Genomic DNA, 15,206 nt, shown 5'->3' on the forward strand with positions numbered 1-15,206 from the left:
AAGCAAATATTTTTGGCACAGCCCTTTTTACTACCTCTAATTTTTAGTTAACTCTTAACTATCTTTTAATAAAAATCTAATATATTGTGAGTGGCCTGGCATTGCTTTGATTGCTATTATAGAGTTTTTGGAAGGATTTTACGTGTTCAAGTTGGTGTGAAATGGAGACGTATTTATCGATTCGAAATCGAAATCACCATAACCCCATGGTATTCTATGCGACAGCTGACTTGAAACAGACTTGAAACTTGAACGGATAGTACGTGAGTTCCAAACAGGGACATGGATGACAATAGTTAGGGAACGAATTGCGCACCTATTCTGTCTGTGATCAGCGCTTTAACCATTAGTTCAGCAAGGTAAGGAAAACCTTTTTTTGTATCTTGTCTGGAGGATTCTGAATACATCTGCTTTTAAGAGATATTTAACCAACTTCCTTGTATTCCCCTTCATTTACATTTTTGTTTTGAATGTTAATTTCCGAAGGTTCATTGGTGCCCTCAGACATTTTGAAGATTGGTAATAGTATCTATTATTGCTACAATGGCTCCGAAAGATGTTCTTCTTGTAGCGTGTGGTTCCTTCAACCCACCAACAATCATGCACTTGAGAATGTTTGGTAAGTTACTGAACTAAAATTGAAGTAGTTCTTAAAGTTGTTATATTGTTAGACTCGTTGTCTAAGATGTATTAAGTTTGTTGTCACCTTTCCTGACCGCTTTTTGTAATTGTTTCTTCTGAACTTTACAGAAATTGCCCGTGACCATCTTGAGCGGCTAGGCCAGTCTAAAGTGATTGGTGGTGTCATGTCTCCGGTACACGACGCCTACGAGAAGCAAGATTTAGTATCATCTGGACATCGTTGCAGCATGCTCAGGCTAGGTAATGTAGCTTTGGTGTAGCTTTGTAAATTTGATTACTTTGACTAATGATTGCGTCTTTTCCCCACTACAGCATTAGCAGATCATGATTGGGTAAGACTGTCAGAATGGGAATGTAAACAATCGGGCTGGACAAGAACTCGTCAGGTTTTACAGTACCACCAGGTAGGCAGTATTTTTGTATAAACCGGTAAATAAGATTATAAGATCTAAAAGATATGTTGAGTGAAATCCTGTTGCCTTTCTTTTGTCAATTCATAGAACCAATTGAATTCTACTTTGAATGCTAATTGCAACTCTCCTCATAAACGCCAAAAGAAGTTCCTCGGAATTGATGAAACTGATGATGTTGGACAAGAAAATTTCAATGATTGGATCCCTGATAAATTAGATGGCTCATGTAATGAGGGACCAGTGAAAGTAATGCTTCTTTGTGGTGCAGATGTTCTGGAATCATTTGCTAAGCCAGGGCTGTGGAATATTAAAGATGTAAGTTTCTTATAAAGTTTATCATAATTATTGATTCAAGTAATTGGTTCTAGTCCTAAGAGTTTGTGAATGAATGCATTTCCAGATAGAAACCATTGTGAGTCAGCATGGCTTAGTAGTAATCACAAGAGAAGGGACCAATCCTTACAGATTTATTTATGAATCTGATGTGCTCACTAAGCATATGGTAAGGTTTACTTCACATTGGCAAATATAGTTGATTTGAAAATGCCCGTGTTTTTTTAATTAATCATTCTTTTCTCTTTGTTTTTAACCATTTAAGAGCAATATCTTTATTGTTACGGAATGGATTAGCAATGAAGTGAGCTCAACTAAAGTTAGACGAGCGCATCGAAGAGGTGACAGCATCAAATACTTGGTTCCTGATTCGGTTATGAAGTACATAGATCAGAATCAACTCTATGTGGACGGATCTAATTCAACAACCAATGATAAGTGAGTAAAAAATGTATTTTTTTAAATTGGTCCAAGTAGTAAAGAGGATTTACTATTCAGAATTTTAAAAATTACACAAATTGTGGTTAGAATTTGTCCATCTAATATTATTGTGTTTATGCTGCATACTTGGATGTAAAGTAAGTATCAACGACAGTCTGAACTAATTAGTAACAGGAGTGGTGGAATTCGTCATTTTAGTTGTGATCCTTCAACTCCTAAAAGAAGTGGGAGAGTTGTAAACTTCAAAGTAAAATCTCATGAAAATATCTCTAAAATGGCAGAATTTTTGGGTGCTGAGTTTGGAAGTGTAGGAGAAGGGCATGAGCTATGCCTTAATGAAGAAAATATGAAAAGGTCAGCCATGAATCTTTCAAAAGTCATCTCTAAGTCCACAAGCCGTGATTGTTTGGATGGACGTAAGGTGAGTTTGGCAAGCATGCCATCACCAAAAAGCACAAAGCACTTCAGATCTGTTGATGACGGCAAATCTGAGTCTGAAAATGAGTCTAAAGTTGAAATAAAAATTACTGATGATGGAATCCTCGTGATAAGTGATAAAGAAACCACAGTGTAGGTGTTGCATTGTGCCACTATTTGCACTCGTGCTTTCACAGCCCTTTAGTGTTGCTTTCAGATAGTGTTTTCAATTGGGCGGTTAGGACAGAAAATTTTAGCCCGACTCCATCTAAAACAGCTTTATGCGGGCTAAAATTTTAGGCCATACCTGCCCGATCAAAAACACTACTTTCAGATGCAGACAGTCTGTTTTTAGACCAAGTAAAACATTATCAGTTTCCTGTTTAGAATGCACTTCATTTCCTAATCAAGTCAGATTGTTATTCAACCTCATTGGCTGGGGTAAAATGTTTAACCTAAAATATGTGAAGGGTAGATCATGTGAGTATACATTTGCTCCATTTGGTATTACTCTTACTTGATTTACCTCTGATGTGTTAGATTGTTGGAGGACATCGCAGTGTTGGTGAATGCAGCACTCAAAGTGTTGAAAGCAACCGATGCTTGTTCAACAATTAGCTGACACTTTCTAAAACCCACAATCACAAAAAATCTATTTTTTAAAATTGTGCACCAATCCTATTTTATCTTTAAAAATAGCATGGATGTGCCAAGTGACCTCAAATTACAGTATGAAATTGCAAGTATACTGTGAAATCAGAGCACTGTTTGCTGTAGGCTTACATATCATGTTGCCTGATGAGTTTCAATTATGTTGAAAGTGATAAAAGTGTCAATCTTGTGCCACAATTATTATCAGTATTACGTATTTAGTGACCATATTCAGTGAGTTGTTTACTTTCTTCTGTGATAAGATTATTTATCTGGCATATATACAGATGAATGGACCTAAACATTCATGAAATTTTACTCTTAGTTTTCTGTCTTTATTATTACTGGTGGTGTTTTCTTGTACCATAGTTATATCTTGTATAGTACTATAACACAGGGATTTATAGTGTAATCAATCTGGTTTTAGTATTAGCCATAGAGGGGAAAAGGTGACATCTATCTGTCTTACTCAGATAACTGGCAAAGTTATGAAGAATTTGAGGAATGTACCAGATCATGAAAACCACATCAATGTGCATTTGACAATAATATGCACTTTTCTATGAACCTTCTTACTTTGCCTGGGACTATTGGACATACGGTACCCTATTTCTCACCAAGTGTGTAAACTACTGTTTAGTGTTTGTCAATAATGATTTGATTCTACAGTGTATGTGGGAGAGGACAATAAGAACAAACTAATTGGACAAAATTACAAAATCCACATAAACATGTGTGTAACAACTAAATATGAAAGAAGATAAAAAAATTTCACGCTTAGCTTAATATGCATTGTGAAATATTCTAGATTAGATTCATCCTCTGGAAAGTACAGCCCAGGTATTAAGAATTTGTACGTGCCAAATTGCAATGAGTTGAAATTTGTCTTCCAAATTTCGCGTATTTCAGACCAAATTTGAGACCATATTTCTGAGCTCCCTCATTAATGCTTAATGACATCTGTCTTGTATTACTTACTATAATTTAAAGTGGGTGGTCGGTCAGTAATTTTGTACAGTCTATCAATGAATGAAGATTGTCACTGGCCTTTATTTTCCTTCATTAAAGTGGGCCATGTTGTGAAGTTAGCTACACTTAAAGTCTAGTTGACATTTACACAATAGGATTTGTGCAAAGTGAAATTCATAAGTTTGACAACCAGTAGAAGTGCAGTTTACTTTGAATAGGTCATATTTTAACTTGAGTGTTAAACTCAAAACTCAACCTCTTCCATTGTATTAACAATGTTATGTTGTCTTTGATTTAGAGACACTCATTGTTAATATCTATGTAAAAAAAATAAACTTCCAAAAGTGATTGCTAAAAGTCAAAGCATTTCATCAATACCTACCACATTTTACCCATATTCAACTTTTTTTAAAAATTTGTGTTGAAAGCTAGATGACCATGCACATTACAGTATGCTTGAATTTCCAAGGAGGTAAGCCATAATCTGTACAAATAGCTCTAAACTATAATTTAATTTAAAAGTTAACTTTAGATTTGATTTCATAAAAGAAAAATCACAGTAAAGTATCTCACCCATGAAATAGGTTTTAGTCGCAGTTTTTAGCAATTTTTATTTAAACATTTTTACTGACACTGACAAATAAGAGTTTGTGCTGAAACACATAATTGCTAGCACTCATTTTTGATTTTGATTTTGTGCTTTTCAGAGGATTGTAGTGTAGTGTAGTAGTTTAAAAGCGAGCACCCTCAACAAAACAAAAGTGAACCAATCTTTAAAGCTACTTCACATTAAAATTCCTTGCTCCTGAGTGGTGTGTTATAGTGGGAATATCTTCTTAGCGTAATGAATTAAGTTCCTACTTAGTTGATGGTCTGATCCTTTAGTATACCATCTATCCATATCTAAGAAAGTTCAAAAGATGCATTAAAATATTTGAGATATATTCTATACTGTTATTCCTCTAAATTCTGGAGTCAGTCCCAGTCAGAATTAGTGCGTTACCAATTCTTGATGTTGCGTGGAATTATTTTTAATGAGAGGGAGTCCAACATCACTTTTATAGAAAAACTGCATGTCACTTTTCTTAAATGTAATTACTTTCCCTGTGTTTTTTTCTTACAGAGACCTTTAAGAACTTCAAAGAGAAAAAAGTCTTCTCGGAAGGTAAGAACCTGAGTTTTAATGGCCATCCTGTGATCAATTTGTCATCTCCTGCAAGGAGAACAAGTTAGTTAATTTATTGTTAAGTGTCAAGAATTGTTAGACAAATCCAATATTGTATCAGCTTTATTTGCTAGTAATGCTGATTTTACAAAGTTTAATTATTTGTTTTGGTTTGTTGTTAAAGTTTGATGCTCTAGTGTTGCTTTCTGACAAACCAAGATACTTTTACTTTTGAAATGTGTACAGCAAGTTGTTACTGACAGTCAATGTTCAAAGTAGCAATCAATGAACATCTATCAATACCTAGCCATCACTATAGTATCTTTAAGTTTTTATATCTGTTTTTATTTGATGTTATAATGTGTTTTTTTCCAATGTCTTTTTAACTACTCTACTTTCTTTGCGTCTACAAGGGGTCTATTATTGTCATGTCTCGAATTAGTGACATAAGTTTCATAAGAAAGTCTTGTAGTAGGTAGGTGTATTCGTGTCCCTACTTGTTAGTTATCTAGTGATAAATTGTTGCTGCTGTAATTCTATTGTTCAAAATTTCTCATGATGACCAATAATCATTAATCTAAAATTATACACAATTTTATGATCTGTTTTGGTTGATCTTTTATTTGTGTAAATGGAGGCTCTTACAAGTTTCATGGCAATTTCTTTGTATATTTGTATCTAAAACATGAGAAGCAGAGATTAAAGGGGATTTAGATAGAAACACATAATTGTGAATTATCTCATTCAATCTCCCATTTAGGCTCTGATATAAATGGGTTGTAATCCTGTGTTAAAGTAATCAAAACAGCCTGGAAAAAAAAATAACATCATTCATTTGTAACATTACATTTTATAAGATGAACCATAATTAGGGGTGAGTTACGTAATATTTGATATATTTATTTTATTTCTCACCATAGCAACACATGCAACATTTTCCCTTGATTTCCAAATGGCTGAGTGCTTTGATCGGAATAATTCCTCTGATATCTCTGACTTTCCACGGGGAAGGTCATGAAGCAAGAGGTATTCTAAAGATGCCTCATCCACATCCTGTTATAAAAAGAAAAGTCATGTGAAAATGTAGCACAATTTATGAGTATTGTTTTTTACTACCTTTTTCTTCAGGGAAAGTGATGGGATGTCATGGCCAGTTGTCACTATTACATCAGTGCGGTAAACAGCCTCAGCAGCGTTTAAGCATTCATGAAAGTTGGTTTTACTTTTAATAGCATTTTTGATACCTTCCTCCATCATGGCCGGTGAAGTGTGACAGCTGCTCTGTAGTTTGAAAGGTCTCTTGATTATGAAAGAAATGCAAATAAATTCAAAAGACCCAAAATCAAAATAATTTTGTACTTACATCAGGATCATTACAGCAAAATCTGAGATTGGTTTTCATTTTAGGCATTATGTGTAAGTAGGAATTAAATAGAGCAGTAGGTGGGCCAACCCAGCTCAATGTTAAGGGACTTAAAATATTAAAATGTTCTTGAATTGTCATTGTATCAGCCAATGCTTGAAGTATGGCAAACTTCTCAGAGCGCCAAGCCACTGTTGGGACGGTTGCCCCATCTGCTAGCTTTGAGATGAAGCTGTGATTGCTAGAATGAACTAGAATGACATCTGAAGCTGCTGATAACGCTCTGTTAAATTTAGACTGACACAAGTTATTCTATAATTTCTTTTTTATCTTGATTTGAGACATGTAATTTTATTGCAACCAACCTCCCTAAATCATCAATGGATCGCTGATCCAAATTTTCAATGGATTTATCAATTATTGTTGACAGACCACCTCCTATACTAAAAGCAGCTTGGCCTGCTACAGCTTGAGTAAAGGGTTCAGGTGCACTCATTAATAATGTTATCTGCTTCCTATTTAGTATATTACTCCCTGTTTGTGCTTTCACTCTCCCTTTAACATCAAGTGCTGTCCAAATCAGAAACTTCAATTCATTTTCATGTATAGTTCTCAAATCGATTATATCTCGTCCAACAAGGGAAGGCCTACAAAATACAGATTCTTATAGGGAAGAACTAGACATAACCCTGCTTTCACATCAAACTGATTTGCTCACCGTAACCCCGAAGAAAACTGACGGACTAACCGACTCGAGAATCCTAATTGATTCATAACGCAGAATTAATCAATAGATGGATGTGACAAAAGGAATAAAATAAGAGAAGAGGCCAAAACCAAACAAAAAACTTGAATTAGCCGCTCACTACACTACACTAGACGAGCTTCCAATCTGAGTGGCTGCTGAGTGGGGAGCAGACGACACAACAATACAGCAATTTTGATTAGTTTTGAATTACTCTCGAATCTTTATCATTAATAGTCTATTGAAAAATGATGTCTTAGACTAAGAACAGCCTATCATATGCAAAGTTTTAACCTTTTCCCCCAGATATCTCCATGAGAACGTCTAGAAGCATCAAACTGCCGCGGCTTCGCGCCGTACGAGCAGGTCTGAAAGGAGGTTAGGCTTCTTTTTTTATACTGTTTGAATACTATTTTTGTGCATAAATACATCCGTGATTTGAGTTCCCAATTTGAACGCACTGCATTACTTGGGTTTTTGTGCGAGAAATATTGAACAGTCTTGATTTCCGAGGCTCCCACTCAGTGTTCTTCGGAACGTTACGGGCTGGTTTCACCGGCACTGCCTTCTTCCATTCAACAATCAGGTCGAAAGGGAGTGGAGGAGGGGAGGAGAGGCGGGGGAGTAGGTCGGGCGCGGGCGCGGCCTGACGCGGCGCGTGTACAATCCGTTCCAAAAGGGTGTGCTGGGGCTGAACGGTTCGTCAATTACATTATTATTTTTAAAGTTCTTGGCTTTGTTTTATGGTTTATATACGATCAATCACGATGAATATAAATTTTGAACTGAAAGTGATTGATTGAAGTGAGGGTTGGAGGCTCTGTGTGTGCTGTCAGGGTTTCCAAAATACCTAGTTGCAGACGTCGAGATTGACATCCTTTCATTGCCAAGTGTCAAGGTTTGATCACAAAGCGATGAACTAAAAATCGCGTTATAGAAACCTTTTTTGCACAGCTGTCATTACATTAGCATGCCTCAATTTATTTTATAGTTTTTTGACTGTACCTTTGTTTTTGTGTACTGTAACTTTTTCAGCTGTTCTATTTATACCAGTTAAGGGAAATTAGGTAGCTAACATGAGTCTTTTAACTATTTCTATAGCTAGGTTCATTTGGATTCATTTGCAATGCTTGTGTTTCATTTGGCAACCTGTGTACTGATATTTTAACAATTGGACACCAATCAACAGGTTGTTTTATTACTTAGATTAAAAATTTAATGTGCTGCAAACAACCAATCTTTTGATTTATTGAGAGTGTAATATGTCGGACTAAAAGTATGAGTATGGCTTTTTGACCTCTCTAGGAAGCAAAAATGGGCGACAAAGTTGATCCGAAAACTGATGGAGATGGCGATTCTGACTATGATGAAGAATTAGCTATTCCCGAAGAATCTTTAATTACATCAGCTGAAGGAGGTGAAATGACAGTCACATCGTCAGATGGTGTGGATACAATTTCTTGTGAGTGGTGTCTTCTTCACATAATGAGAGTTTTACTTTAAAATGTAAGGTGTTAAAATAAAAACATTTTTATCCATCCTGACTTCTAGCTTTGCAAGCACTTCCATTTCAATCTTTGTATGATACTCCTTTGAAATTTAAATCACCTCAAAGAATTGTTTTTATTCCTGGCAAAGAGATTGCTGTTGATATTATAAATAATGAAAGGACTGTGACCACCCATCTTTTAAACCCAAACCTGTAAGATATTATGTTATGCTGCCCTTCAGGGTTTTTGTTATTACTAAATTTTTATTTTTAGCCTCAATTTTGCTCTTTGGTTTGATATAGGTACACTATACAATTCCAGCATGGTGACTTTACTTGGACAGTTCAAAAGCGGTACAAGCATTTTCACCACCTTCACAGTCAGCTAAAAATTTTCCGGTATTTTTCCTCTATATCCACTCTAATTTTACATGATGATGAAGTTAACTAAATTACTTACATTTATATTTTGTAGGGCAACCTTAAAGATTCCGTTTCCAACTAAAACTCATAGAGAAAGAAGAGCAAGCTTCAAACATGGCACCAAAGGAAAATCAAAAAGCTCTCTACCAAGGTACAGGAGAAGATTCTAGAGGTGATATAATTGTGTAGTCTTCTTTTTTTTGATCTTCCTTCAACATAATAATTTTCAGATTTCCAAGCAAACCTGATGCTTTGCTTAGATATGATCAAATTGAAAGGCGGATGCTGGAGCTCACTGATTACTTAAGAAACCTGCTCAGAATAAATATCTATCGCAACCATCATGAAACTGTAAAACAGAATACCATATTAAACTATTATGAAATTTCTGTGCAAGTTACCATTAAAATAGATATTTCTATTTTGTCCAAAATTTTCAGGCTAACTTTTTGGAAGTAAGTTCTTTGTCATTTGTAAAAGAGCTGGGAGTAAAGGGGAAAGAGTCTCTTGTTAAGAAACGCACTGGAAGTACTCAGCCAGGCAGAGCAGGATGCAACTGTTGTGGGCTCTTAGACACAGTTGTTTGTGTGAGGTATGTTGTCGTTTTTTTTTCAATGTATTAGTGTTTACTACTCAGTTGTGAAAAAAAAATATTGCTCTTTTCAGGTGCAGTTACTTATGTACTGACGTGTGTGGGAGGTGGCGGGACCGTTGGCTGGTGTGTAAGGACTCCTTTTTATGTTACATCAGTCCAAAAGATGGACGAGTGCGATCTGTCATTCTTATTGACTCAGGTTTTGAAGTATCTTCTGGGGTTTACACTTCTGGGCTTCACAGAGGATTAGTTGTCATAACTCATAGCAGGTATGTCTTTTGTATAATCTAAAGGATCAGCTATATAGAGTTTACTCAACACGACAAAGTAGCATATTGTTCTCGCTATTATTCAGATTGATAAAACTTTCTTTCTTTTTTTCCCGTAGACAAATGGCTATTAAATGTGACACTAGAAGAGATAGTAAGGAATGGATAGCTTTTCTGAAGGATATTTCTCATAACCAAGGTACAGTATCTTCACACTGTGAACTCTTGTGTAAAATTGTAATTGATTATGAATCATATGTATTTGTATGCACCGAATCCTTTCTTTTTCGTGACATTTTCAGCCCATGAATTTATTCAACGCAATCGTATGGGTTCTTTTGCCCCTGTTCGATTGGATACTCAGGCTGCGTGGTTTGTTGATGGATCAAGTTATATGGCGGCTGTTGCTGAAGCTATGGAAAATGCAAAAGAGGAAATATTTATTGCAGATTGGTGGCTAAGCCCAGAAATATACATGAAAAGACCAGCTATTGATGGGGAACATTGGAGACTTGATAAAATTCTTCAACGTAAAGCTGTAAGTTGACTGCAATTACTTTGTAAATTTAATAGTTTGTTTTACTGTTATGTGCATTTTTTGTTTTTTTTTTTTTTTTTTTTTCTTTGTATTTACTTAACTTTGATTTTTCCATAGATTCAAGGAGTAAAAATATTTGTTCTCTTGTATAAAGAGGTACAATATGCACTTGGTATCAATAGTTACTACAGTAAACAATGCCTAGTGAAAGGTCACCATGAAAACATAAAGGTTTGGTTATTGAATGTGGCATATTAGTTTACCTCAAGTAAAACTTCTTAAAGTTTTGCAGGAATTCTATATTTTTATTTATTTTTTGACAGGTTCTTAGACATCCTGACCATGCTAAAGCTGGAGTGTTCCTTTGGGCTCACCATGAGAAAGTGGTTGTTGTTGATCAAACGTACGCTTTTGTTGGTGGAATTGATCTTTGTTATGGTAGATGGGATGACCATGAACATAGGTAAGTTAAGATGTATATGTCATTGTTCATCAAAACTGACAACGTATCTATACTGAATCATATTAATCTAATAAGTATGGAGCGGTGTTATTGTCAACTCTTTCAATTTCTTTTTATTAACTAAATCACATAGATTTGGAAAGAATTTTAGATCGTAATTTAAGGCACAATTTCATACCTCTTACACACATTTCTCTTTTGTCCTTAAAAGCTCTCATATTCCTTTTAATGTGGAATAAGGGACTGTACGAAAAAGTGGTAAGTTTGTTTTGATGTCATGGTCATGTAATGGTAATGTCATGGATCTGTGCAACAAAGTTTAGCTTTCCACTCTGTAGATTTTACAACCCCTATTTTTATTTTTATTTTTTAAATATTTTTAAATGCAGCAAAGAATGCTCCCTGTGTTTCATTTAGGTTCTGTCCCTGATTTTATCTATTTCATCGCACCTGTGCTAAATTAACAAATTTATTAACATTGATTGCTTTTTCATCCATGTTAATTTTGAGTGTATAATTATTTGTGGCACAGGCTTGTCGATTTGGGAAGCATATCCCAGGCAACATCAGCCGGGCAAGGACTGCGACGGAGTCAAACATCCAGCAATCCAAGTGGTGATATTCAACCTCTTATGTCATTAGCTGTTTCTGCAAATGCTGTTGGTGTTAGTTTGATGAATGCAGCTGTGATGTAAGTCTTACTCAATTTGTGGTTTCTATTCATCATACTGTAATACATACTTAAACTGTTATTTGCATTCTACCTATAGTGACAAGTCAGGAGATGGACAGTCCAACCCTAATTTAATACCTATTCAAGAAATTCAGGAACCTATGATATCTGAGAAAGATTTTGCACTGATTTCACAAGTTCCAGACAATATCAAACGCAACACACCAGAAATGCAAAGAAAAAATATTCTCACTAAGGTAGGTCCCCCACCCCCCACACACATACACACCTCTTTGTGTTTTAAACAGTTTTTAATGGTGTGGTGGTTTTGGTTCCTGGGTGCTGCTGTAGATGAAAACTCGAGGTCGAGGCCTCTTAAACATTTTCCATAGCAGTGAAGAAGAAAATGAAGCAGATGATGATTATGATGATGATGATGATGATGATGATAATGATATTGTTCCGCCTGTGAATGAAGAGGTCATTCATGAGTCACGACAACAAGCTCTGACTGCCAACAAACAAGCAAAAGTTGCTTTTGAGGGTGATGCCAATATGGCCTTCATTGGGGGAGAAAGGCCTGCTCCCACTGCTGTTGCGTAAGTACTTCATATTCTGTTTACTACTGCTACTAGCTGAAACATATATAACATTTATGCTCAGGTTTTTATTCTTGAGACTCACTTCATTTATCTTATAGCAGCTCTGAAAAACAGAAAGTAAAAAAGAAAAAAAGTAAAAGCAATCCCCTCATTGATGGGCTGAGTGGGTCAGCAAAGTTATGGATTGGTAAAGACTATGTTAATTTTATCGTGAAAGATTTTAATGATTTGGACATGCCATATCAAGGTATAGTATGCTGTATGATTTATTCATATTTTATTAAGAAAGTACTTTTTATTCACGAAAGTTTTATTGTGCGTCAGATTTTATTGATCGTTCAACAACTCCTCGTATGCCTTGGCATGATATTGGCGCACTTGTTCAAGGAGCCGCAGCAAGAGATGTAGCAAGGCATTTCATTCAGAGATGGAATGCTGTTAAAGTAAGCCCATAACATAAAAATTTGTATTATTTATTTTTCCCTACATCATCATTTATTTTCTGTTTGTCTTAAATAGATGGAAAAGGCAAAACTCAACCACTTGTACCCATGCTTGCTTCCTAAATCTTATCAAGATTTCCAATTAAACCCCCATGTGAAAGCAGTAGATGAATCTATAATTCACAATGTAGATTGTCAGGTAACAAAATTTATGTATTCATTACAAAAATGCGATTTTTGTGACCTACTTATTACTTTATTTGATGCAATAGCCTCAATTTTTTTAAAAATATATTTTAGGTTCTTCGAAGTGTTAGTAGTTGGAGTGCAGGTTTCTTAGATTCAGAGTTGGTAGAACAGAGTATTCATGAAGCATACGTAGATGTGATCACAAAAGCCAAGCATTATGTCTACATTGAAAATCAGTTTTTTATCACCCAAGGCACTAATTCTGCTTCTGTGGTACGTAACCAAGTGGGGGATGCCCTTTTCAAGAGGATATTGAGAGCATACAAGTTAGTGTTTGTGTCCACATTACACTCTGTTACATGGAGGTCATTTAGACACTAGCTCTGAACAAAAGCCTTTTTCGTTTTGTTTTTTTAGAGAAGGAAGTATTTTTCGTGTCTATGTTGTGATGCCCCTACTTCCTGGATTTGAAGGAGAAGTTGGTCAAAGCACTGGGACTGCTCTTCACGCAATCACTCATTGGAATTACTCATCAATATGCAGGTATGTTGGATAATTTTTTATATATATGTATATATATCATTCAAATATGCATTGTTCTTAAGTTTGTAACTAAACTGTGGTTATGTATTTTTCAGGGGAAAAGACTCCTTGATTCAAAGATTGAAAGATGCAGGTATTAGTGATACCGAAGAGTATGTGTCCTTCTATGGACTCCGCAATCACTCTGTCTTGCATGGGAGTTTGGTAAGTAGTCATTCTATAATCAATGACTTGATGCAGCCATAAATTGTATGTTCTATGTGTTAAGTCTCCTTGTGCTTTAAGGTAACAGAACTTATTTATGTTCATTCAAAACTTCTAATTGCTGATGATGCAATTGTTATTTGTGGATCTGCCAACATAAATGACCGCAGTCTTTTGGGTAAAAGAGATTCAGAGATAGCTATTATTGTTCAGGTATGTAAAGATGTTGTTTGTGTTCAAAAAATGTTTGAAGTATTCCAAAAATACTTAGTATATTTAACTTCAGGACCGTGACTTTGACTCATGTACAATGGCCCATGAAGATTTTGTTTCTGGGCGTTTTGGAGGATCTCTGAGACGTCAATTATTCAGTGAGCATCTAGGACTTCTTGATTCTGACCACAATGTGAACATCAATGATCCAGCCAGTGATTATTTTTATCGAGAAATTTGGATGCTGACTGCTGCTGAAAACACTGCAATCTATGAAGAAGTAATGACTTTTTGTTTGAAAATTAAGATTTTCCTTAACTAAAAACCCATTCAGTTGAAATAATTGTACCTATTTTCAATTTCAAGGTATTTCATTGCATTCCATCAGATCAAGCAAATAGCTTTGCTTCATTAAAAAAATATCAAGAGGAAATGCCTTTGTGCCATTCGGATCTAACTGCTGCTACAAAAAAGCTAGAAGGAATCAAGGTACTGTTCATATACTTCGGAAATGACCACACAGAAAGTCACCAAAGAAATGCTTGTCTACCCATGACTCGTATTAACTTTCTAAAAAGAGTGAAACCCTGCACAGTAAACATGTGAAACTCACTATAAAGCCATTTGCGGCTTTTGAATGCTCAATTTTGATTGGTCAGTCAAAATTTAGGTTTTCCAGTCGGTCACTGTGATTCAAAATCTGCAAATGACTCACAATAACTTGTTTTCATGGGCCCTTAATAACTTCATCATTTTCTTTTAGAAAGTTAGCAAGATACTGGAATGACTGTAGTTTTATAAACATAACAGTTGTTAGTTCTTCTTCTTTTCTTTTCAGGGACATTTAGTGAAACTACCATTGGAGTTTTTAGCAAATGAGACCCTAACACCAAATCCAAGCTCAGTCACAGGAATGATGCCAACCTCCCTTTGGACATGATTCAATTTCAACACAAATTTTTACCTCAGCTAGTGAAATGTGTTCACTAAAATCAGGCTTGCTATTGCAACCCTGTTACCTTGACATTTGCATTTAAGACAATTACTTTTAGAAGTTATTTGCATATAATATGTTGATCAATTGTTTAAAGTTTTATTTGGTACTGTTTAGTATGACTGTTATTGTTTTTTTGTGTTTTATTTACTTCTTGCCAGTGCATTGTTTTGTACCAGTGTTTTAAGTGTGTAAAAAGGCACTTATATTTTGTCTAATGCTTGTACTTAGGTTCTCACTACTTTTTGGCACGCCTAAAACCTGGCTATAGCTTTCGCACTACACGAGCTTGTGCAAATGCTGTTAACTTACTTCTTGCCAATTTATTTTAAGGGCCCATTTACGATCGTTCGCGGAACCTTAAATTAAATTGACCAACGCGTTGTGGCTTATGGGAGTATCTACGATGCCAGCCCCTTAAATGAAATT

The 15,206-nt window shown here is 35.4% G+C and overlaps 3 protein-coding genes across 8 annotated transcripts; 2 read left to right on the forward strand and 1 right to left on the reverse strand.

Moving 5' to 3' along the window:
• The first annotated feature begins 35 nt into the window (after nt 1-35).
• On the forward strand, nt 36-5,759 carry LOC113203373 (nicotinamide/nicotinic acid mononucleotide adenylyltransferase 1). Of its 3 annotated transcripts, none has more exons than XM_026418023.2 (9): nt 36-359; nt 487-619; nt 751-882; nt 955-1,046; nt 1,143-1,370; nt 1,456-1,557; nt 1,654-1,826; nt 1,968-2,250; nt 4,990-5,759. In XM_026418023.2, the coding sequence occupies exons 2-9, from the start codon at nt 544-546 to the stop codon at nt 5,041-5,043; spliced, it is 1,140 nt and encodes a 379-aa protein (XP_026273808.1). In that variant the 5' UTR covers nt 36-359; nt 487-543; the 3' UTR covers nt 5,044-5,759. The 3 variants fall into 3 exon arrangements, with proteins under 3 accessions (XP_026273808.1, XP_052119709.1, XP_026273809.1); XM_052263749.1 differs by having other exon boundaries at nt 2,028-2,250; XM_026418024.2 differs by lacking the exon at nt 1,968-2,250.
• LOC113203376 (ornithine transcarbamylase, mitochondrial-like) lies at nt 5,625-7,468 on the reverse strand. The gene is made up of 6 exons (XM_026418025.2): nt 7,113-7,468; nt 6,760-7,041; nt 6,395-6,677; nt 6,148-6,312; nt 5,947-6,084; nt 5,625-5,840 (listed from the first exon to the last, which is right to left on the reverse strand). Exons 1-6 carry the CDS (start codon nt 7,166-7,168, stop codon nt 5,772-5,774), a joined length of 993 nt encoding a protein of 330 aa, XP_026273810.1. The 5' UTR covers nt 7,169-7,468; the 3' UTR covers nt 5,625-5,771.
• A 245-nt stretch (nt 7,469-7,713) lies between these two features.
• LOC113203563 (phospholipase D1) lies at nt 7,714-15,200 on the forward strand. Of its 4 annotated transcripts, none has more exons than XM_026418325.2 (25): nt 7,714-7,837; nt 8,445-8,601; nt 8,691-8,841; nt 8,932-9,027; nt 9,104-9,202; nt 9,282-9,402; nt 9,492-9,643; nt 9,718-9,915; nt 10,035-10,114; nt 10,218-10,453; nt 10,571-10,684; nt 10,777-10,916; nt 11,449-11,607; nt 11,687-11,846; nt 11,941-12,188; nt 12,290-12,438; nt 12,516-12,634; nt 12,711-12,833; nt 12,935-13,149; nt 13,241-13,366; nt 13,462-13,570; nt 13,652-13,783; nt 13,857-14,063; nt 14,150-14,272; nt 14,622-15,200. In XM_026418325.2, the coding sequence occupies exons 2-25, from the start codon at nt 8,454-8,456 to the stop codon at nt 14,721-14,723; spliced, it is 3,507 nt and encodes a 1,168-aa protein (XP_026274110.1). In that variant the 5' UTR covers nt 7,714-7,837; nt 8,445-8,453; the 3' UTR covers nt 14,724-15,200. The 4 variants fall into 4 exon arrangements, with proteins under 4 accessions (XP_026274110.1, XP_026274112.1, XP_026274111.1 ...); XM_026418327.2 differs by having other exon boundaries at nt 12,293-12,438; XM_026418326.2 differs by lacking the exon at nt 7,714-7,837 and adding an exon at nt 7,854-8,037.
• Nucleotides 15,201-15,206: the final 6 nt, after the last annotated feature.

Source organism: Frankliniella occidentalis, unplaced genomic scaffold, assembly GCF_000697945.3.
Source record: "Frankliniella occidentalis isolate FOCC.00 unplaced genomic scaffold, Focc_3.1 Scaffold14, whole genome shotgun sequence".
In the NCBI taxonomy this organism is placed as follows: domain Eukaryota; kingdom Metazoa; phylum Arthropoda; class Insecta; order Thysanoptera; family Thripidae; genus Frankliniella; species Frankliniella occidentalis.